This window comes from Theobroma cacao, chromosome 1, assembly GCF_000208745.1.
Source record: "Theobroma cacao cultivar B97-61/B2 chromosome 1, Criollo_cocoa_genome_V2, whole genome shotgun sequence".
In the NCBI taxonomy this organism is placed as follows: domain Eukaryota; kingdom Viridiplantae; phylum Streptophyta; class Magnoliopsida; order Malvales; family Malvaceae; genus Theobroma; species Theobroma cacao.
The window spans coordinates 670,836-693,387 of NC_030850.1; the positions used below are offsets into that span (position 1 = coordinate 670,836).

At 38.8% G+C, this 22,552-nt stretch overlaps 7 protein-coding genes and 1 non-coding gene across 9 annotated transcripts; 5 read left to right on the plus strand and 3 right to left on the minus strand.

Moving 5' to 3' along the window:
- Positions 57-4,176, plus strand: LOC18610737 (cell cycle checkpoint protein RAD17). 2 transcript variants are annotated; one of them, XM_018122366.1, is made up of 12 exons: positions 57-352; positions 460-517; positions 616-701; positions 774-821; positions 932-988; positions 1,117-1,228; positions 1,514-1,824; positions 1,910-2,264; positions 2,433-2,558; positions 2,735-2,933; positions 3,032-3,092; positions 3,192-4,176. In XM_018122366.1, the coding sequence occupies exons 1-12, from the start codon at positions 170-172 to the stop codon at positions 3,408-3,410; spliced, it is 1,815 nt and encodes a 604-aa protein (XP_017977855.1). In that variant the 5' UTR covers positions 57-169; the 3' UTR covers positions 3,411-4,176. The 2 variants fall into 2 exon arrangements, with proteins under 2 accessions (XP_017977855.1, XP_017977859.1); XM_018122370.1 differs by having other exon boundaries at positions 1,117-1,219.
- On the plus strand, positions 3,729-5,363 carry LOC108662329 (L10-interacting MYB domain-containing protein-like). Its single transcript, XM_018122391.1, has 3 exons — positions 3,729-3,891; positions 4,199-4,558; positions 4,630-5,363. The coding sequence occupies exons 2-3, from the start codon at positions 4,199-4,201 to the stop codon at positions 5,176-5,178; spliced, it is 909 nt and encodes a 302-aa protein (XP_017977880.1). The 5' UTR covers positions 3,729-3,891; the 3' UTR covers positions 5,179-5,363.
- LOC18610738 lies at positions 5,505-10,025 on the minus strand. Its single transcript, XM_007046583.2, has 4 exons — positions 8,425-10,025; positions 8,121-8,317; positions 7,540-7,763; positions 5,505-6,632 (listed from the first exon to the last, which is right to left on the minus strand). Exons 1-4 carry the CDS (start codon positions 9,086-9,088, stop codon positions 5,864-5,866), a joined length of 1,854 nt encoding a protein of 617 aa, XP_007046645.2. The 5' UTR covers positions 9,089-10,025; the 3' UTR covers positions 5,505-5,863.
- Positions 11,778-13,773, plus strand: LOC18610739 (L-ascorbate peroxidase 3, peroxisomal). Its single transcript, XM_007046584.2, has 9 exons — positions 11,778-12,121; positions 12,201-12,325; positions 12,423-12,472; positions 12,570-12,635; positions 12,802-12,850; positions 12,935-13,017; positions 13,117-13,196; positions 13,277-13,382; positions 13,466-13,773. The coding sequence occupies exons 1-9, from the start codon at positions 12,009-12,011 to the stop codon at positions 13,631-13,633; spliced, it is 840 nt and encodes a 279-aa protein (XP_007046646.2). The 5' UTR covers positions 11,778-12,008; the 3' UTR covers positions 13,634-13,773.
- Positions 13,915-16,063, minus strand: LOC18610740 (protein POLLENLESS 3-LIKE 2). The gene is made up of 4 exons (XM_007046586.2): positions 15,741-16,063; positions 15,417-15,629; positions 15,173-15,328; positions 13,915-15,067 (listed from the first exon to the last, which is right to left on the minus strand). The coding sequence occupies exons 1-4, from the start codon at positions 15,906-15,908 to the stop codon at positions 14,156-14,158; spliced, it is 1,449 nt and encodes a 482-aa protein (XP_007046648.2). The 5' UTR covers positions 15,909-16,063; the 3' UTR covers positions 13,915-14,155.
- On the plus strand, positions 17,671-18,948 carry LOC18610741 (myb-related protein 308). Its single transcript, XM_007046588.2, has 2 exons — positions 17,671-18,182; positions 18,284-18,948. Exons 1-2 carry the CDS (start codon positions 17,920-17,922, stop codon positions 18,699-18,701), a joined length of 681 nt encoding a protein of 226 aa, XP_007046650.2. The 5' UTR covers positions 17,671-17,919; the 3' UTR covers positions 18,702-18,948.
- Positions 20,331-22,262, minus strand: LOC18610742. The gene is made up of 3 exons (XM_007046589.2): positions 22,155-22,262; positions 20,888-21,001; positions 20,331-20,674 (listed from the first exon to the last, which is right to left on the minus strand). The coding sequence occupies exons 1-3, from the start codon at positions 22,170-22,172 to the stop codon at positions 20,537-20,539; spliced, it is 270 nt and encodes an 89-aa protein (XP_007046651.1). The 5' UTR covers positions 22,173-22,262; the 3' UTR covers positions 20,331-20,536.
- Positions 22,301-22,374, plus strand: TRNAI-AAU. The gene has a single exon. It is a non-coding gene; the product is annotated as a tRNA-Ile (tRNA).

A 22,552-nucleotide genomic window follows, 5' to 3' on the forward strand; every position in this document is an offset into this window, starting at 1 on the left:
AACCTTTCTAATTAGCTTCCCACGTACGCTTTCCTAATTTTCCCCCGCGTTTTTTCGAACCCGGGAAACTCTTTCTCATTTCCATTCTCTCCCCAAAAGAAATCCCCAAAATCATCGTCTCCCTCGAGGCGCCCCTCGATTTTAGCCTTTCGCGGCGGTGCCGCCGGCGATGGGGAGGCGAAACACCATCGTGATTTCCTCATCGGACGACGAAGATTACGAGCCTTCTTCGAGAATGAAACGGAGCTACGAGAAGCCGAAATTGAGGTCCTCGGTTACTCGTACGAACCCTAGTCGAGCCAAGAAGCCTCGACTCTCTCGTTTAAGTAGAGAATCTAGCAATGTAGATGAGGTAAAACTTTTTATTTTTGTCTTAATTATTGTTTGCGAAGTTTTTGTACTCTTTTTTAATGCGTTTGAGTGTGTAATAATATATTCCAAATGTATTGTTTAATGCAGATGAGATTGGCTTTTGAAGATTTTGATGAAGTTTTGAACGGGTTCAAGGTATCTGCTGGTATGTTTTTTTTTTTTTTTGTGATTTTTAGCTTATATTTCCTTCTGAACAAAATGTTTATGAAAAATATGCCTAATTGGAAACTGAAAATGGTCTAGGGTATAGGAGGAGCAATTCAAAGGAATTGTGGGTTGATAAATACAAGCCTCGTTCTATGGAAGAGCTTGCTGTTCACAAGAAGAAGGTTAGAGTCAATTTGGTTTATATTGTTGATATGAATATTTGTATCCACATTTTATCTTCTTGCTTTTGGTAGGTTGAAGAAGTTAAGTCATGGTTTGAGGAAAGATTGAGGACTCCAAAGGTATTTTTACTGTTTTAGAATGGGATGTTCTCATTATTGGTCAATTGCCTATGGTGAATGAGCAACGCCTTTTTATTTATCATTTTTCCATCTGTTTTTGGTTTTTACAGGGCGAAATTGGTAGCTCTGTTCTCATCATCAGCGGGCAAGCTGGGGTTGGAAAATCTGTAGGTTGTCTTGGCAAAGGATAAATTTTCTATATCTTATTGCTGTTTATGTATGTGATGTGTGGTTGTAGGTATAGTACAGCATTTACTTGCAAGTTTAGTTGAAAATCCTACTGCTTATCTTGTAGGCAACTGTCCGTCTGATTGCATCTCAGATTGGGGCTCAATTATGTGAATGGAACACACCTACTCCCACAATTTGGCAAGAACATGTTCATAACTTGAGTGCAGGTATTTCAGGTGCATATTTCATGAAGAAGTTGGCCAGAATCTTAGTCAGGTTTGCTATATATAAACAATGATGTCAAAAACAGTTTTTATTGGCCTGGATGCTAGGAGTTTTCATTGCTAGTTTCAATGTAGCAGTTTTCAAATTTTGTATTCTTAAGGCTGTTAATCCTATTTGAAGCAGAATATAGAAATTAGAGCATTAGATGTTAAATCATAGTTATAAATGCTATTTATCTTGTAAATTCCTCTAGGATTATCAATTTCTTACTCACTGATGATGGTAACTGTTGCTAGGGATAAATTACACTTCTAAGTTGGATGAGTTTGAAAGTTTTGTTGAAAGAGTGAGGAAGTATGGATTGATCTCTTCATCTTTCAATGGGAAATCAGAGTCTTCAATTATCCTGGTGATTGATGATCTTCCTGTAACTAATGGAAGAGCAGCTTTTGAAAGACTTCGAAGGTGCTTGGTTCTTCTCGTGAGATCAACATGGGTACCAACAGCAATATTGATAACTGACTATGGTGATGCAGATTCACCAGGCTTAATCGCAAGATGGTTGGAAGAACTACAATCATCACTTGAGAGTGCCGGTGCTAGGAAGGTTATGCTCACAAAAATATTTGGTCTTGGTTTAATATTTTATCTACTGGTTGCTGATTTTTAAACTGCTCTTGGGAAAATTTCAGGTTTCTTTTAATCCTATAACAAATAATTCTATTAAGAAAATACTCTCTAGAATATGCAGACAGGAGCACTGCAATGTTGCAGCTGAAGATATTGATCTGATAGCAAAAGCAAGTGGTGGTGACATCAGACATGCAATTACATCTTTACAGCTCTACTGTCTGAAACCAGACGTGGAATATGATTTACCTGCATCTAATTCTATTCTCAGTTACCCAAAAGAAAATGCAAATGAGCTCAATGCTTTCAATGGTGGATTTTCTTCACAATATGGCAGAGACGAGACATTGACGCTTTTTCATGCACTAGGAAAATTCTTGCATAACAAAAGAGAGACAGAAAATGTAGCTGGATTGGGTATGTCTTGATAGAGCTTGATCTTTATGGTAAAAGAAAGGGGAAATAGTTAGGGTTTATTATTGAATAGCTGTGTTGTTTGCTACCTCATGGCAGTTTGATAACACAGTTTTAGAAACATCTAAGCTATTCACCTCTGAGCTCTCTTTTTTTTTTTTGGTTTTGTAGACCAAAATGCATTTTGTGTAGGGGAGAAATTCTCGAGACTTCCATTTAAAATGGATTCTCCAGAAAAGATACTCTGCCAAGCACATGGGCAATCGAGGCCCATAACCGATTTTCTTCATGAAAATGGTATCTTTTTCTGTCTTCAAGTTGTTTATGCTATGAATAACTTTTACACTTTATTTTCTTCTCTGTGTGTGTGAGAGAGAGAAAAGCATGCGTAAGGCTGGAGCAAAGTGGTGGGAAGTTCGTTTCCTTCTGTTTTTCTCTGGTCTGATAGTACTGCTGTCCTACTTTTCTTGCAGTTCTAGATTTTCTGAGTGATGAAGCAATGGATGATGCTTGGGCTGTGGCTTCATATCTTGGTGATGCTGACTTGCTTCTTGCTTCTTTTCGAGGAATGTTAGCAAAGCATAGTGAGACAGAGAATGTTCTACAGTCAGCTGCTGCTTCAGTTGCAGTCCGTGGTGTTCTATATGGCAATTTTCATCCATCACCTTCGAGGTTTTATTTTCATGCTTTTAGTTAATTGCATTCTGAGTTCTATGGCATTTACAATTAGGGTTATGCAACCACCTCTTACGAATATGCTATGATGCCAGATGGCATGCTATTCGCAAACCAAAGCTTTGGCAGATAGAGCAATCATTATCTCACAATCAGGTGAATAAGATCTCATCAGTTTCCTCTAGTTTTAGGAATCTTAAGTTTACTTACAAGGCCTTTAAGAAAAAATTTCCTCCTGTCATTGGCTCATTGCAGGATGAGATGCTGAGGCAGAGGTTTATCGTGTATGGTGGATCAAGCTTATCTGAAGTGTCATCTATAGCTACAGAGTACACACCCGCCCTAAAATGGCTTGGTTACAGAACATCTGGAGGTCTTGAAACTCGTGACTCGGACAATGACAGCTCTCAGAGAATGAGTATAGATGAACAGGAAAGTGAAATTTCTGATGATGATATAGAAGATTGGTCATAGATACTACTCTGCTCATTGCTCAAGGAAGAGGCCTTTTTCCAGATTAACTGTTCATTGTAAAAGAATGGCCTAGTCCAATTTTTTTCCTTAATTTTTTATATCTAACTGAAACATATGTAATTTTTTTTCCTTCTGTAAATATATTTTTCTGACTGATAGTGATACTCTGAAGTGGTGTATAGCTTACCCAAAAAACAAACCAAACACAGCCTTACAGAAATAGCAGAACCGGGGCCGAGAGGGGTAATGTTGCAAATATAGGGAAACCGGGGGGCATTTTGACCTGGTCATAAAAACACGAAGCGAAAGAAAAAGAGAGAGGGAGAGAGTCCTGTTTGGGTAGGGTAGTCCTTTGATTTAATTCGGAATTAAATTCCCTCAGCTCCTAAAATCAAGAGCGATGGACAATTACTGGATAACGATTTCAAGAAGGGTTCCGCCGTGATCTCTTTGATCAGTCTTACTCGGAATTTCCCCAAAGGTGAACCCCCTCTCTAACCGACTGCAGTGTTGTGTGAAAGAGCTTTTTTCTTTTTAACTTCAATTTCTCTCACATTAAGATTCTCTGATCGTTTCTTTCCTAAGGTAATCGTATCAGAGAGTGAACTTGCTTTCTAGAGGTTGTTTTCAAGTCTTTGATTTTATAGCATTTTGAGTTCAAGACTCCTTAAGACCCTGTTTGGCGGCCGGTATTTCTTGTTTCGGACAGAAAATGAAATATGTTAGTGTGTTGTTACACAGATTAGTTGCTTATTGTTGATTAAAGGTTTTGTTAAGTGGAATTGTAGATGGCAAGCCGAGTTACTCGCTCAAGGAGACAGCAACCATCTCAGCAGCAGGAACAGCAGTCGAGAGCTAGGTGGACGACATTCCTGACTAAGATACTTGCAGACCTGTTGGTTGAACAGGTACACAGAGGGAACAGACAAAACAGTTCTTTTAGCAAGAAAGCATGGAAGTCTATGTGTGATGACTTCTGTAAGAAAACTAGTTTGAAATGGGACAAGGAGCAGTTAAAGAATCGGTATGGGGTCTTGAGGAGGCAGTATGTTCTTGTCAAGTCGCTTCTTGATCAGACTGACTTCAGCTGGAATGAATCTACTGGGGATGTAATAGGCAATGATGAAGCTTGGGCTGAATTTATCAAGGTATGATACTCTGTCAGATGCCTGTTGTCGTCCTCTGCGAATGAAATCTGATCTGTGTTGTTCATTGACAGGGTCATCCTGATGCTGAAACCATAAAAACCAGTGGCTGCCCAATCTACAAACAACTCTGTACAATATTCTCAGAGCCGACAACCAATGGGAAGCATGACTACTCAGCTGAACTCGGGGGAGACGTTCCTTCCTCGCTACCTTCTTTGGAGCCGTTGAGCACGATTCAAGAAGAGTCGTCATCTGAGTCTGAGGAAGCAGAGGATGTGGCGGATGATCAGGACGACACAGTTCAACCTTCTGCCCCTGGTATAAATCGCAAGAGGGGACGCAAGGGAATAGATGATGCTATCGCAGCAGCTATACTGGAGATGGCAGCTGCTTCGAAGCTGAGGACAGCTGCTGTAAGACAATCTAAGGCCAGATACAGCATAGCTAGTTGTATAAAAGAATTGAACGAGCTGCAAGGTGTTGAAGAGCGTGTCTACTTCGCGGCTCTGGACCTGTTCAACAATCCTAATGCCAGGGAAATGTTCCTGTCTCTCAAAGGAGACAAGCGCTTGACTTGGTTGCAGCGGAAGTGCGTTGCTCCATCCAATGCCCGAGGTTGATAGAAGGAAATTTTGTTAGTGCTAGTCGGATGTTTCTGTATCTAACCAATCCAGACAAGCTGATTCTGTATGTATGGCTATCATCATCAAATGTAACATATGACTTTTTCAATCACCAAGCTGCAGAGCACTTTGTTTTAGTTCAAAGGCATTCTCTATCAGGATATGGCAGTGGCATTGAAATTTGTCAGCAGATATTAGGATATGGCAGATATCAGCAGATAAGTATCGATGTCGTTGAACATAGAAGGCATAATTTGATTTAATTACAACAAGCATGGAGCATATTCAGATTCAGTTCAGAAACCCTATAAACACATTTGTTAATAAAAAATAATTTCATAATTCAAAAAGGGCAAAACATGAAAGAGAAAAATTTCATAGCATTCTGACAAAGACAAACCAAGGGTATATGATCCTAAGCTCCTACTTGGAAAACCCCTAGATAATCTAGGCTAGATTCCCAATGGAAATTTTTTCTACTTCCTATACCATCTCAAACTGTTTGGATTTTAATCATCTCCATCGAGAGTTTGCATAAGATGGAGCTGCATGGCCAACAAAAACTATGCAGCACCTTCTCTGAAGTCTGGACTCCAATCCAACTACTGAACAGGGTGAACATCTATACACGAAAGCAGGCATGGGTGGTAGCATTATTTTTGCCCCGTATGCTTGTCTGTTCTCAAGGGAGTATTCTCTTCACATCATGCTCCTGATCAAAACTCTTGGCTTGGTTGTATACAGCTTCAAATGCTTGCATACATACACTTGAAAATCCTACCATCGCCTGAAAGACATGGGGAAACCCCATCTGAAGGTTGTTCAAAGTCATCGCCCTTGTTACACTCACTGACTTTTCATGCTTATTCTTCTCCTCCTCTGCCTTTGCTCTCAACATTTCCACTTTTGCTCGCTTTTGTGCAACAGGGTCCTTGTTCATTTCAGGCATGGAAAAAGGGCCATACTTGCTTTCTAGTGATCTAAGCTCAGCAGCCCTCTTCTCAAAATCTTTAAATGTACAATCTGCCTTCTTCTTTTGCTTATACTCATCTGCTTGCTGAACCACGATGGCATGGATTACGGTCAAGAAGCTCTTGATCCCTTCAGATGCTACCTTATCTGGAATCCTGTCAACTGCAAGATGCCATTCTTCACAAAATGAGTAGATTTTCGATTCCTGACTGGTTCTTAAAAGTGGGTTCTTGCTGAACTGGAAAAGACTAAGCCGGAGCCAGCCTGCAAGTGACTGAATGTAGTCTCGTTGAGCCTTGACTAAGTTACAGAACGACAAATGCCATTGCTGGACTTCAAGCTCAAGCTGAAGAGTTGATTGCCTGTGAATCTCAGATGTTGGCTCATTGGAAGGGATGAAGTTGAGGTACTTGAGCTGCTGAACTATGTGCGTGTGAACTTGATGGATCTCATACATGCTTCTCCACATGCATATCAATCTGTATAACAAGCAAATTTATAACATCAATATATGTTGTTATTTCTCTTAATTGATTCTCAGCATTAGACAATAACTCGCTATTGCAGATTAAAAGGAAGCATTAAGGATATCAAATTAGGTAAGAAGCAAATGTTCTTCGTTGCAGGCCACCCCAGCATCCCATCATCTCAAATTGAAAACCTAAGGCACATGGGCCAACAACTTGGCATCATATGAATCCCATGTGAGACCCATACATATGGACAGCTAGGACTCTTTTAGCAGTACCTGGAACCAGAAGTACATCAGTCAATCTAGTTCACCTATCAGCTAACGCCCAGTATTGCAAATTTTGTACAATCAGGATCATAGGATTATCTTCCCTAGAAATAGGCTGAAAATCAAAGGAATCAGCAAAAGATTAACCTCAACTCTGAATGGAGACCCCACTAGATTATTGTGCTACGGTCTATTATCCCCTCAACCTCATGCAATAGTACACAGGGTACAATTGGATTCGGCTTATCTTCTTCGCAACAAAAGCAAACAATAGGGGCAAGAATAGCCATGGCAGTAAAAAGCGGTCAAAAGAAATTCCATGTACAAATCTTATCTGCAAGCAAATTTACGGTCCTAAAGAGTAAAAAGCAGAGTAAACAGGAAATCATGCCTATCAAGCTGAATAATGAAGGGTCCCAAACGTGGCCTTTTCCTGTACGAATTCCAAACAATGAATGAACCACTATCTCATTCTGTGGACGATACTGATTCAATCTGCCCAAAGCTTCTGTCTATGAACTATAAAAATGATGTGACAGAGTCACGTGAAAAACTTAAGGGCTATTGGCTCCAGTATTTAAATGCTCAAGGTAAACAGAAAGACAGGTACATGCAAGCAAAAGAGTTGAGAAAGAAACAAGACTAACCCTTTTACAAGGTCAAGGAGTTGAGGATAAAGCTCTGACTCTCTCAGCTTGATGATTTCGGTAGATGTAGTCTCGATGGCCTGAGCAGCAACCATCATTTGGGATTCTAATTTTTCGACTTCTTTCTTTGTCTTCTCAGTCTTGACATAGTCAGCTCTCTTCACCTCCAGCTTCCTCAGCTGGGCCACCCTCTTCTCATGCTCTATCTTTATAGCCTCCGCATGCTAAGAAAATCACCCAACAAAACTGTTTAAGTTAGAAGAACATTAAGAATAAAACATGTCATTTTTAGGACAAAAAATGGGCCACAGGACTTGACCACTCTTTTGACTCATCAGACCATCAAATATGATAAGAAGTCCAAGGTTTTCGACTTTTTAAACATCCATTCCTGGGCCCCAAAAGTTGAAAAGGAAAGGATTCGATATTTAGAACTCCAAACACAAAAATCTGGTAGTAAACACAAGATTATGGATTTATCGGAAGAAGATAGTGTAATCAAATTTGTTTTCTTGCCTGAAACTTGGATCAAATGCTTCACAAATAAACAAGATTTCTAACCATGGAATTGGGTCTAGTACCTTGACCTCCTGGTATAATTTCTTCTCCCAAGCGTACAATCTTTCTATGGTAGAACAATGGCTGCTGCTATGAACACTACCACCTACATTTCCTCCAATCCTGTCCTCTCCCAACTTCCCAATTCCTTCCATTTTCGGATTCCAATTCCATGTCCAAGTTGTTGGGGTCAGATTGCAACCATAGTTATACACTTTATCTGCCAGAGTAAAGAGCAAACGAACAGGTAGAAATGAAACCCCACCAAGAAATCAAAAGAATGGACGTTTTTTGACAAATAAAATTGAAAGAATGACAGAGATATACCTCCTTTACTTTGGTTAGAAAAGTTGGAATTTGAAACTTCTAACAGTACCGAGAGCTGGCTACCAGCATCGGCAGCTTTAAGAAAATACTCATCGACCTCTTTCACAATCTCCACCAGTTCTTTACTATTCCTCGAAACCACCATAGCCAGCTCGCTTCCGGTATCTTTCGAGAATCCACTCACCACAGAAGGTGGCGCCGCCATGCTCGCAGCCCCGGTTGCGGTGGTTGTAGCGGTGACCGCCACCTCAGATGCCAACGTAGCAGCCTCCCATTCCTCCTCTGTGGCTGACCGTGACGCAGTAGCCGGACCGAATGGATCCCAGAAGTCCCAGCTACTCGATGGAGGTGGAGGAGGCGGCGGAGGCAGAGCAGGGGAGGCCGTAGTAGCAGATGTCCAAGTATCTGAACCAGGACTCATTGGCGGCGGCGGCGGTGCTGGCGGTTGAGGCGGCGGAGGGACATGGTGGTGGAGGTGGAGAGTAGTTTCGTTGTTGGAAAATTGAAGGAGAGCCGAGCCAGTGCCTCGTAAAGAGCGAAGATACATAGAATGCGACGCGGCAAGAGCTTGTCTAGCGTTAACCAATTGTTTCATGTATCTCTTTCTCGCCTTGCAACGTGAAACAGTCTCTTCTCTATCAATCCTCGAGTACCAACACCCCATTTTTCCTTGCTCACCTCTCTTCTACAGATCAACTCTTTTTTTTTGGTTCCCTTTCTTCTTTCTAAACTTTGATGGAAACTTAACCAAACAGCAAGATGGAAACTGCTTTACAAAAAGAAAGTGACTTCTGGGTTATTTACTTTGTCGAAAGATCTGTTGCTTTTACCGCTGCAGCTTTCACCAACGGCGGGTCTTTCATCTTCAAGAAACTATCTTTCACAGCAAAGAAACCTCCTTTTCCTCAAATGTTTTCTCCCAAGTTAACACTTTTAACTTCTTTGACCATGAAAATGTCTGTACTTCGTTTGTTTACTCAGTGATGGAGGTGGTCGTGGTGGTGGAGAGAGAGAGCAGAGATGGCAGTTTTGAGAGGTGCCAAAGACATCCAGCTTCGGGCAGAGAGCCAGAAAATTGTTTTTATATTCCACTTTAATGACGAAAGTACCCTCCTGGAATGTACTTTTCCTGTTTTTAAATTACTGCAACATACCGCTTGAACATGCTAAGCAGAGAACCCAAACCTGCCACCAAGCTGATGTTAGCCAGCAGAAGCTGTACGGGCGTGGCTGCCTAGATTTGGAAACATCTTGAGGGTGTTCTCGTAACTCCACATTTCAACGGCCATTGGCAAAGCTTAATTTGGATATCAGGAAAATGGAAAGGCAAGTTGGATTCAAATCACATAAGGTGGGCTTATGACTTATGAATGCTTGATTAGGAACATGACAAACGTTCTGCTTTAGTTCAGAAAGAACAAAGAAGAAGGAAAAAGTACAGTGTAGTTAACTTGAATCTCTGGAAAACAAATGGGATTTTTTTTGTCTTTCCCCATTTCCCTTGTATCTATAAACATTTTTCTGCGTTTCAAAGCAGGTGGGGGAGCAATGGTGCTAGTTGCCATGAAAGAATTGCAGCAAAATCTTGCATGCTTGCTTATCTTATACTACTAGCTGCTGCTACTACTACTTACGAAGGAAAAAGAATTCGAATACCAGGAGTCTGAATTGCATTGGGAAATGATGGAAAATCGTATATTCAATTGCTTGCCTTTTTGTGGAATCGAGACCACACCAGAGAACATTTCAGGATAAACTTGCTATAAAATAAAAATCATCCCCCTGGGACAACATTGCCCTTGGCACCTTTTTTTGAATTACATCCTCCTTCCAAAAAAAAAACAGAAGTAAGCAACTTGTCTCCAGGGTGTCCTGTTTGTCCTGTTTATCAAACTAAACTTCAGTAGGAAGTACGAGCGCTAGACTTCACCCCGAGTCTTCACTGTTCACAGGAATCCTAAGATTACCATTGCTACTCAACCTTCTTCCAGGATCAAGGAATAGGACTATACAAAATCAAAGTTCAAGATTATTTTTTGCTTGTAAACTTGCTCTTACCTCAATCAAATCATTAGAACATTGGGTTTGAAATAACCTTTTTGTTTATGACAGTGATGAGTAGGTGATGGGAAGCATATGAAAAACGATATGAAGTTCATCATCGAGATCAAATCTGAATGTCTGTTGTTTTTTAAAAGGAATCACATACCTAGCTGGCATTATAACCATAATCAACTCACATGTTGACTCTAACTAGCCTTTGTATGCTCCCATCATAGTATCATGCCTCGCACTAAAAAGAATTGCTATATATATATATAATTTGGGCAAATGCAACATAATAAATTAGTGTGCTACAAGTGGTGAAAATCTACCTAAAATCTTTAGTTAACTTTACTTGTGTCTTGACTTTGATGGGGAGACAAACTGGAATCCAATCTTCACGGATTTACAAGTATGACAATTTGTATTAATATGTTTCAATTGTATCGTGTAAATTTAATATTGTAATAATTATATAAATAAAAATAAATACGACATGATTAATTAAACATATTAAATATCTCAAACACGTATGTTTATTAAATATGTTATACGACATAATATGACTAACACATTTATTGTATAAGTTGAATTAAATTTATATGACATGATGTGATTAACAATTCACTTAAATACAATTAAGGTGTTTAAAGTTATCTTAAATGAGTTCATAAATAAGTTATACGAGTCAATTTATACAAGTTAATATAAAAATTTGTTTAACTAAACGAGTTAAAAGATTAAGTGGATTTAATCGATTTAAGACATAATTATTGTATCTGAAACATATTGACTTAATGAATATATAAAACACGACAACCCTAAATTCAAACTCACTCTCATATCAACGGGTGTACTTACGGTATTACCTCAAAATTTCTATATCTTGAAGTTGGATTAAGTAGAGTACTCTTTCATATGGAAATAAACTCTTAAAATTAACTTATTTATAGAATTAAGGTTGTCAAATTTAATTCTACAATTAAGTGGTTGTTTGTTTTGATATTAAATTTTACTATAAAATATTTTATGTAAAAAAAATTTTCTCTCAGTAAATTATGTTGGATTACCAAACCGACCTTCTGCCTTTTGAGATATTTGGGCCCCAACGGACCGATTCGAAAAAGTGGGCCCAGATGAACAATAAAATCTGGTTCTAGAAAGGTACTTCAGTACCGGGTCGTTGGATCCATTTCCCGAGAGTTCTGAAAGCCCAAAGTCCAAAAATACTAGCTTTTCATTCACAGGCGCTCCTGGGCCACCCGTTTTCTATTTTCGAAGTACTTCACTTTTTCCCTCCACCACCACCATTGAAGCAAAGAAAGAAATCCTTTGCTTCTCATTTCGCTCGCCAAAACCAACTCCTCAATCAATCCTTTGGCTTTGATTCTTCTCATCGAATCCCCACGGCTATAAAGTCGAGAACCCAAAGCTTCCTTTAGCCATACCTTTCCGTTTTCTTTTGCGTTCTTTCTCTTCGTCTTCCTTGCTTTGTGACATACAGCTTTCAACAAGTCTCCCTTGAACGTAGCTTTGTTCTAATGGCGGCGCCGGTAGTCAACAAGAATTACTTGAAGGAGATTGAAAGGGCTCGCCGAGACCTTCGCGCTCTCATCTCAAGCAAAAACTGCGCTCCCATTATGCTTCGTTTGGCGTAAGTTATAATTTTTGTTACGAAAATGAAGATTTTAAATCTTACTTAATAGTTTCGATTTGCTGTTTTTTGTTGGAAGTTGGCATGACGCTGGAACTTACGATGCTAAAACGAAGACAGGAGGACCTGATGGCTCCATCAGACATGATCAAGAGTTAAAGCACAGTGCAAATAGTGGTTTGAAAATAGCCGTTGACCTTTGTGGTCAGAATCCAGATTCTGATCTATCCATTTAGAAATTGACTTTCCTTTTAAATCATAACGTATTGATACGTTACTTTCCTTCTGTTTCTGATATCAGAAGAAGTAAAGGCCAGGCATCGGGTGATTACATATGCTGACCTTTACCAGGTCTAGTATTTGTTTCTGTATTTTACGTAATTATTCATTTGATATGTTCCAATAGACACAAACCCTTCATCAGCTTTTCAAAATTTTGGATTTACAGCTTGCTGGAGTTGTTGCCGTTGAGGTTACAGGAGGTCCTACTGTTGACTTTGTTCCAGGCAGGAAGGTATATTCATCGGAGTTTCTGAACATCCAACCATCTTAATTATTAATTATTAGTACTTAGTTCTCGCACCCGAACATTTGCTTCAGTAGTTGGTGTCTGATCCCTCCTTAAAGAGCAGGTTCAAATCCCTTCTTAGTTAACCTCATTTAACTCTCTGATGTATCAGGATTCAATGGTATCTCCTGAAGAAGGGCGCCTTCCTGATGCCAATCAAGGTTTGTAATTTCTCACTGCTTTGGTTTAGTTTTAGTCTTGAATAACTATATATTTATGCCTTCTCTGATTCTTGTTTGTTGCAGGAGCACGACATTTGAGGGACATTTTTTATCGGATGGGACTATCTGACAAGGACATCGTGGCACTATCTGGGGGCCATACATTGGTACTTTCTTTATGCAATTCAATAATCTAGCCAGAAATCTTAAAGAAGTATACTAGTTAAAAGAAACAGATTCAGAATATTCTGTTCTTGAATTTCCAGGGAAGAGCACATCGTGAAAGATCAGGTTTTGATGGTGCTTGGACAAAGGAGCCTTTGAAGTTTGACAATTCATACTTCAAGTAAACCTCGGCAATTTTTCTTTTTTTATATATTATCGAATTGATTTAAGTAGAATAAATAATGTATATCCTGTAATCAGGGTGCTGCTGGACATTGAGTCCGACTCAGATCTACTGGAACTACCCACGGACAAGGCTCTGGTAGATGATCCTAAGTTCCGCTACTATGTTGAGCTTTACGCTAAGGTATGCACATGGTTGATTGTTGCGTTGTCTGTTATTCACAAGGGATTGGGTTTTTTTTTTTTTTATGCTCTTTTAAATGGCAGGATGAGGATGCATTCTTCAGAGATTATGCAGCGTCCCACAAGAAACTCTCTGAGCTAGGCTTCATTTCACCTTCCAGGTTAGCTTTGAAGGTAGCTGCGGGAGTTGTTGGTGCTGCAGCTGTGGCAATCCTCAGTTTCTATTATGAAGTTCACAGGAAATTCAATTGAGTGACTTGACTCACGAAGGCCATGGAAATAAGTTTCCAAATAGGAAATTGTAGATGCAGTATTGCAATACTTCATTTAACTTTTCACATGTCAATGACACAAGTGCATAAGACAAGAGTTCCTTTTGTCTTTTTCCTCAACATGCAACTCAATCCTAGTGCAGGATCAGGACAACAATCCTGGGCCAGCCTAAGCGTGATTGACAGTACCAGGAATTCCCAATTCATAAGTGAAAAGAAAGGAGAAAAAGGAAGCAGGATAGAAAGAAACAACATTTTCAATTGTGGTAGTGCTGAACTGAACTTATTATTTTGATGGATGTGGATTTGCCTTATTCGAGAGGCATACATATATAAATAAAATGTGAATAAATAATTCTTAGGTGGCTACTACCACCTTAAGACCTGCTACCCCTTCTTCTTCTACAGGAATAGGAGTCAAGGAGAACAAGTTCATCTCCAACCTAAGAGTACAACTTAAGAAATTAAATTAGTTAAGACTGTTAAACGGGACTAGGTTAAGTCAGGCTCTAGGACTCAAAGAAAGAGTAATGTCTTGGAAAACCTTGAGCCTCTTATCAATTTTCTTTGGAAAGATCTTTGGATTGCTGGTTTCAACCCCCTTCCCTGGTTCATTTGTTGGGCCAAGAACTGCAGCAATGATAGCCTCTTCAAAGTCTTCGCTATCGGGTAATAAATCTGTCAGTTTGTCTCCTTTCTCCCCAGATGAAGGAGAGAGCCTTCTTGTCTTAATCTCTGGTTTTTCCAGTTCTGCAGAGAAAGGCTTTGTGTGGTCTCCCATTTCATTCACTCTCATGGAGTTAGCAGAGTTCCCGGACCTTGTTCTTTTAAGGGTCTCATGCAATTGATTCCCAAATGGATCTTTTGCAATTCCCAATTTTGATGAGTAGAACGGTGGTGCATCAATATTTAGAGAATTTCCAAATGGAAAAGCAACTAATTTGGCACTTGTCTGCTGTGGAATCGCCATCTGGTTTGCCATTATATTCGAATTAACATTCTCATCGGCAAAATCATCATGTGGTTTTACTGCATTTGCTGCTGGCAAGCTGATAGGATCCTTGCAAGGCTGAGGCTGCCAAATTGATGAAGAACCAAGGAAAGCGTCAAAGAGACGGCTCTGTTCAATCCTGTCCCCTCCCTTATTCATCATCTCAGACTCAAGATCCTTGAGCATCTGCTGTGCCCTCTCATAGGCCTTGAGATGGGAATCTACGCCTCTTGGTCCATCCGCAACTGCTGGTTTCACTCTTCGCAAAGTTTCTTTAGCCTCACCAATTCTACCTTGCTTCATCAAGCAAATTCCCAGATTACACATCTTGTTATTATCAGGAGCAATCGAAAGTGCCCGGCGATAAGCATCTTCTGCTTCAATATAGTTGTTCTGCTGCATCAATGCCCATCCCAAGTTTCCCTGGAAAAAAGAAAAAAAAATTGCTTAAATTTATGTATCCATTGAAATTTCTATACAAAACCAGTGAGTGGTAAAACAAGCAAAGATGGAAGACTAAAGTCTTACCAGCAACCGAGTTGCTTCTTGTTCCACAGAGACCTGAAATTTCTTTCCTTGAGACCGGGCTGTCTTGGTGCGCTTTCCATTGAAAGCCAGACCTTGTTGAATCAAATACAACTTGTGCTTCAACAATGCTATTTGGTCATCCAATCTTCCACATCTCTGAAGAATTACCAATTAAAACAAGTCAGCCACCTGTTAAGACCAAAGAGTCTTGACATAATTCTTAAGTTCACATTTGTGAAATGACCTTGTACAAATCCAACAGAATGTTATCAAGAGACTCCTGGGCTTGATCTGAGCATCTACTACGAAGCGACTTGATAGCTTCAATGGCTTCCTCTGCTCTATTTTGTTGCTTCATCACAATGGCCATATCTTTCAAAGCGCTATCCACTCTATCCCCAGCATTGATGGCTGCCCAGAACAAAGGAATCGCCCTCTCTGGATCTTTATCCACCAACTAAACCAAAACAAAAACACCCAAACCAATCAATACTCAATCAACTAAACAAAACAAAAGAACAGACTTAGTCTTTTTACAACCAATTTCAAAGATACCCAAGATGCTTACTTGAACATTCTTGGCCCTAACATACGGAGTATCACCAACTGGGACTTTGTGGATGGCATGAAAGGACTCAGAACGAGTTCTCGAAACCCCGAGTGGCTTCGCCGGAGAAGTAGGGGCCGATTTCGAAGGCCTGAATCCGGGATGAGCATTCCACACATCTTGCAACATCTTCGAAAACACAGTATTTTCCTTAATTCTTTCCTTTTCTCTTTGTCTTTTTGCAGTGATTTCAAAGATGGAGGAAGATGGAAATGAGAGAAGAGAGGGCTTTGGAGAGAAGAGTGAAGAGAAGTGTGAGGGAGAATCGATGTGATTTAGAGAGGCTTTGGGAGAAAATATTTGAAATTTTCGACCGTTGAGGTTACCGTTTTACGTACTAGCCGTTGGGCAACCGGTGGACTCTCCAACAATTTACTTAAGCGCAATAAGAAAAGAGATGTTCTCCTTTTTTTTATCCTAATGTTCAGCATATTTAGAGTTATGACCCGGTGATTGTAAGAATATTTTCATTCATACCCTCTAATTAGAGACTAAACCAAATCCAAAACCCTAAGGTGGTATTGGATATATTATGCTTATATTTGCGAATATTGTTTATTGCAATTTTTTTTTCTATGGATAAATAAGATTTTATTATGGTGAGAAAATTTTAATATCATTTGGGATATAATAATATCTAATATCAATATGTTTTTAAATTTTTCAGTGTTTTGAAATATTTTATTTTGCCTTCAATAGGAAAAAAAATAAACTTTTATGAAAAAAAAGTAAAAAAATGGAAGATTTTTGCATGTAAAAAAAAAAAAACCATTACCTTAATAGTACAAAATAAGAATTTTCAACAGAAAAAATTTCATGGACAATGTTATTTATTATCGACGAATACTTTTTTTGATATTGTTTAAAGATATTTTCGATATTTATTTTTGTTTAAAAGGCTTCCGTCGTGGATCCATTGATAAAAATATATATATTTTAAAAATCTTATAATTATAAGATGCTTCACATTATATTAAACAAAAATACTTTTTTTGATATTAATAAAAAACTTTAAAATATAATTTTTTTTGGATAAATAAAGGATAAAGAGTTTTTTCTGGCCATATAAGAGATAAATATATATTATATTTTTTTGTGACAATTCGTAATAAAATAATAAAAGTGTTCATCAATAAGCTGGTTGGGCTTTGCCTAACACTATCCATTGAAACTTGGGCTATGGCCAGGCTTGAAGTTTATAACCCAAACTTACTTATTGGGCCTCAAGTAAACCCAATGACCAAGTTTGTGATCACGTGATTGTTATTTTATTAAAAAATTAATAAATTTTTTTTTAAAAAAAATCATCGACTTCGAAAATTAATTTAAATATAATTTAAGTCATGGGCTTTTTCTTTTTCACTCGCGTGGTGAGTGTGTGGCCAGACGTTGCTGACTAGAACTTGGAGACTTAAGCAGCTTACAAAGCAATTACTTGAGTCACATAACCCCTATTTCAACCCTTCTTATACTCCAAAGGGGGCAAAAGGTAGCCATTCATTTGTCCATTTTAATGCATTCCTCTGCTGCATTAATTCATATTTGCTTACATTTTATGAAACCAAACTCGATTTGACAGGACATGGACCAAAGCTTTGGTAGGATTGAAAGTGATGACATATAAATCAATAAATCATCTCATGTAAGTAGATATGAAGTTAAAAAATGAGGTGACTTAGTTAAATTTTCTTACATTTTAATGTATTTTATTTATAAGTTTTTTATAATAATATATGCATGCGTGCATGTCGTGTCATGACGAGTAACACGGATTATAAGACTTTGTTAAATTTGCATGTTTTTTTAACATATTTTATCTATAAATTATTTGTAGTAATATGTTGTGTAAGGGTACATGCATGTGCTTGTGCCAAGACAGGACCATTGATGGGATGAAGTTTCGTCCACAAAACTTTCTGTTTTACCAGCTTACATTAGCAGCAGTTAATGACTTAGACCTGTCGTACTAGAAATCCTATATATAGAACTTGGTTTGCTGCTTCTTTAACTAGACTGCACCAAACCCACATCCATCTCCTTTACTCCCATCATCTCTTGCCTAGCCCTCACGACCTATATATACAAAGGCCATTGCCAAAATCAGCGCCAAAGTCTGGTACTGCAAGGCAGGAAGCGGAAAATGGGCAGGTCCCCTTGCTGTGAGAAAGGTCACACGAACAAAGGAGCTTGGACTAGAGAAGAAGATGAGCTTCTCATAGCTTACATCCAAGCTCATGGAGAAGGTTGTTGGAGATCCCTCCCTAAAGCTGCCGGACTTCTCCGCTGTGGCAAGAGTTGCCGTCTTCGATGGATTAACTATTTGCGTCCTGATCTCAAGAGGGGTAATTTCACTGATGAAGAAGATGAACTCATCGTCAAGTTACATAGCCTTCTTGGTAACAAGTTAAGTCTCTCCCGAATCTTTGATTTACTTCTTAATGCCTTAGCTAGCTGTCTCTGTTAAGCTGTAATGGGTGTTTCTCTTTTGTTTCTGGTACGTGAAGGTGGTCAATAATAGCAGCAAGGCTACCCGGAAGAACAGATAATGAGATCAAGAATCACTGGAATACCCACATAAAGAGGAAGCTATTGAGCAGAGGTATCGACCCCTTGACGCATCGACAGATCAATGAACAAGCTGCTACTCGCAGCATAGATAGGGCCTCGTCTGCTGCAGTTCTAAGACAGGATGCGAAGACAGATAATGAGTTTCCTTACCTAAACCAGAACAACCCAGATAGAGAGAAGTACCCAGACTTGAATCTTGAGTTGCAGATAAGCCCTCCCTCTTCACACCCACCTCGAAAAGAGGAGACAACAGACAGAAAAATCATTTGCTTCTGCTCTAGCTTGGGACTGCAGAACAGCAAGGGGTGCACTTGTGGGGCAGTAGGAATAGAACATCTGAGATTTTACGCTTGACGGATGGCGTTTTGGATTACAGAAGGTTGGAGTTGAAGTGAGAATTTAACTTCATATATCTGATAGCAAAATCGATACTAGTTTATGTGTATGAAAAGTTTCTCTAGTTCCCCTTCTGGTTTGTATATCTATTTGTTTCACAATGAAACAGCCCTGACACTTGCCGTCAGTAGTTCAATGAAAATTTAGGAATGCTTGTCCACGTATTCAAATCTTTGATAAGATTTCTTTAGGACTATTGAATGTTTCTTGACTTATATTATTTCAGTTGGGAAGAAAAACATACTTTTCCTTTGGTATATGGATTAATGAACAACCTTGGAAGGAGAAAGTAACAGGGAGCCGAAGGAGGTAGGTAACCTATCTCAGTCATGCATAAAAGAAGAGCGAGAACCAGGTGGTGAAAGCGAGAGCCACAGAGAGAGAGAGAGAGAGTGGCCAGCCTTCGATCTTCATTGCTAGTTTTGTTTACCATCTTACACAGTTCTACCTACCAAACAATTATTGTGCCAGCTGCTGCTGACTGCATATGAAAAAACAAAACCGGATTTCGTAAAACTTGTCTGTGCTATTTTGTTTTGTCCCTCTTCCTCTCCTTATCCGACACTTCAGTAAAATGCTGACAAAATAGCCTAACTATAATTAATCTGGACTTATCTTTATTAGCCGTTACATGTCCTTGAAAAGAAGGGAAGTTATCCATCTATTCAAGAGAACGAACAGATGCTGGTACGATTCCATATGTAACGCTAGCCAGGGGGCCCAAGGGGGGGAAAAAAGTTGGTTGGCTCCGTTTGTTGTTGATAATGGTCCATGTTCATCTGCTTTTTTTCTTGTTACTTTTTAACTGGAACGGGACAAGAAAACTACCCAATCTGAGCAAACTATTGATCAGAAGAGGGATACCCATGGCTGAGAAAGGCAGAGCAACTAGTCTTTCACAAGACAGAAACTTGTAGCCACTTGCCTTAAGTCAAAGAGGCTTCGGAGGGTAAAAATTGAGTGAAAATCTCAAACTTGGATCACAAGACTTCTCTAGCTTGTTTTGCTTCTACATCAGAAAATTTTGGCCACATTTTTTTCCCCCAAGAATGACAACCTCGGTGTCTGATTGAGATTGGTAGACCATGATAACTGGAAGATATAACAAACAAAACCCTCTCCCTGATGATGTTGTCTTACGTGCTTCTGTGATTAACATGGAATATTATGGTTGGTATTAACTCTAGAAGGAGTTTCGTGGTCCCATGAACCTACACACTTTCAAGGTCACAATGGTAGGTAAAGCAATGTGGATGGAGAAAATTCCTCGCAAGCAGTCTTTTTTTTGTTAATTAGATTCCATCTTTTAGGTCATTTCATAACATGCAGTCGAAGCCAGCAATAGAATTTCATTGTCAAGATGATATAATGATTATTTCATTGAGGTTTATAAATAAAACGATAAAGAAAGATGAACACATAAGCTTCATTGCATTTTGTCCATAAGGAGATTGATCTGGCCTAATATGTAAAGGATTAGAAGCTTGATGGTTATGATGATGTCATGGTTCTAATATCTGGTGAGACCACAATTTTCAAGCAAGGAATGGTTTATGGTGCAGAATAAAGAGAAGAAACAATAGAATAGAACCTTTGGAAGGGAAATTGCCAACTCGAATTAATAAATAAGAAGTCATGGTGCACAATACCCCATATCAAACAAACTTTCCTGTAACATCTTCAGAACATCTTACATCGCTTTAAGCATCTAGTACAATAAGTACACTGTTTACATACAGGTTGGAACTGAAAAAGGCATCCAGAATATCAAGCATTCACAATGCTGCTTCAAGTTATAGCAGAATCGCCTGTAAACTGCCTGGTTTATCAATTCTTGCTGTACCTGAGCTTGATGACTCACCCATTGCATCAGGAGAAGCAGCAGCTTGGGATGGAGCTCTCTTCAGAGAAGTTGGCAGCCCTGATATTTCCTAAAAGAAGGGGAAAAAACTACTGTCAATTATCCAGGCATAAATTGTGGCAGTAATTTAGCCCTTGAGGATTGAACTCTTCAGAAGCATGCCAGGAGCATTCACATAATTTTTTTTTCTTGAAAAGAGCATTCACATCATTTGTCTGCATGGTATCACATGCAGCCAAAAGGAGATAAACTTGTAAGTTGTAACCCATTTTTTCTAAATTACCTTCATCAAATGCAGTCTCAGGTCACAAGGACGGACTTGGTTTCCAATGCATGCCATTGCAAATTTTGAATATTGAAATAGTACATCAGCAGCAGCTTGCTTTTTCTCTTCAATCTGGAATAATTGACATGATAAGAAAGAGAATGAAGAAGGTCAATAGCTTTCTGTTAAGGAGTAGATTAACAATCTTGAGCCCACACCATTTCGCATAAGTTATTATGTATGAGAGATCAAAAACAAGTGAAAAGGTAAACTCTCCAACTTTGATAAGGACTGTGAAAATAATAAGTGAAGGAGACCAACAAACTTGCACGTTGATTTTGTTTCCAATGAATTAACCAGACTAGATTAAGACCTAATCCTGACTTATTGAACTATATGGATTTCACTTGCTATTTGCATATTCCCATCTATTTCACAACCAAGGTCTAGATGATAGATTATCACACTCTGAAGAAACGATTTGGTATTTTGAACACCTGATAAGATGTTCATGCAGCTATGCCTCTCAAATAAGATATTGAAACCCAGAAGTCAAAATCAAGTTAATAAATCCATTATGCTTGATTTTTTTTTTCCCATGGGATCATTCATCCTTAACAAAAGTTCTCACTTATGATATTTCCTTTATGTGACTCACAAGTCAACACATAATCAAAAAGCAAACTAGTCCACTTGTTAGAGATGAAAAGAATGCATATGATCATTCCAGCAGACAAGAAAATGAAATGAATTCGAAATGCATAAAATTACTTTGCAAACTTCTAATCTACACTGCCCATCAGAAATTTCACAGCATAAAGCATTGCTATTGATTTTCACCTTCTAAACTAAGAACCCAACTGCCCAGAACCTATAATTTTTTTCAGCATCTGATCAAATTACATGGTAACTGATTTTCCACATATACCAACATATAAAAAAGGACAAATTTACCGGAATTTGGAAATTAAACGCAGTTGTAAGAAGGAAAAATTGTTCCCCAGTTCGATAAACACAAAGAAGATTTCAAATGAAATAAAATTTAACGAGGTCGAGCTTAATACAAGACAACAAGAACAAAGGGTGTCGAATTCTCGTTATTTTTCTTTGGATAAGTAAACTTTCATTAACCCAAAACTACTAACAAAGATTCAAGGATTACGGTTTGATCAAATGAAAGAAAGAGACGCAACCAAGGATGAAACAAGGGCGTTATCAATCGAAAAGTTGATGACTTTATAATTGAAAAAACAAAAGAAGGGTCAAGAAAGATTGAAACAAGTACCTCGTAATCTTCTTTCATGCTCGGAGCCTGGTTTGCAACAACTGACTTCTCCTAGGTTTGATTGTCCCTCCGTTTTTTATGTTCGTCTCCTGTCTTTACAAGGTTATACAAGCTTTCATTGACATTCTACCTGCTTCTACTCAACAGGCCTATTAGCTCAGTTGGTTAGAGCGTCGTGCTAATAACGCGAAGGTCGCAGGTTCGAGACCTGCATGGGCCATAATATTGATTTTTATTTTTCCCTCCATCTTTGTCTTTTTGGGCCGATTTGTTCCCTCATCTCTTTGTCTTTTTGGGCCAATTCCTTCCCTCACCGTCCCTGAGAGAAAGACCCTTACAGACCCAGAGTCACATTTTCAAGCCCAAACCCCAACCAGATCAGCTAAACGTAGCTAAAT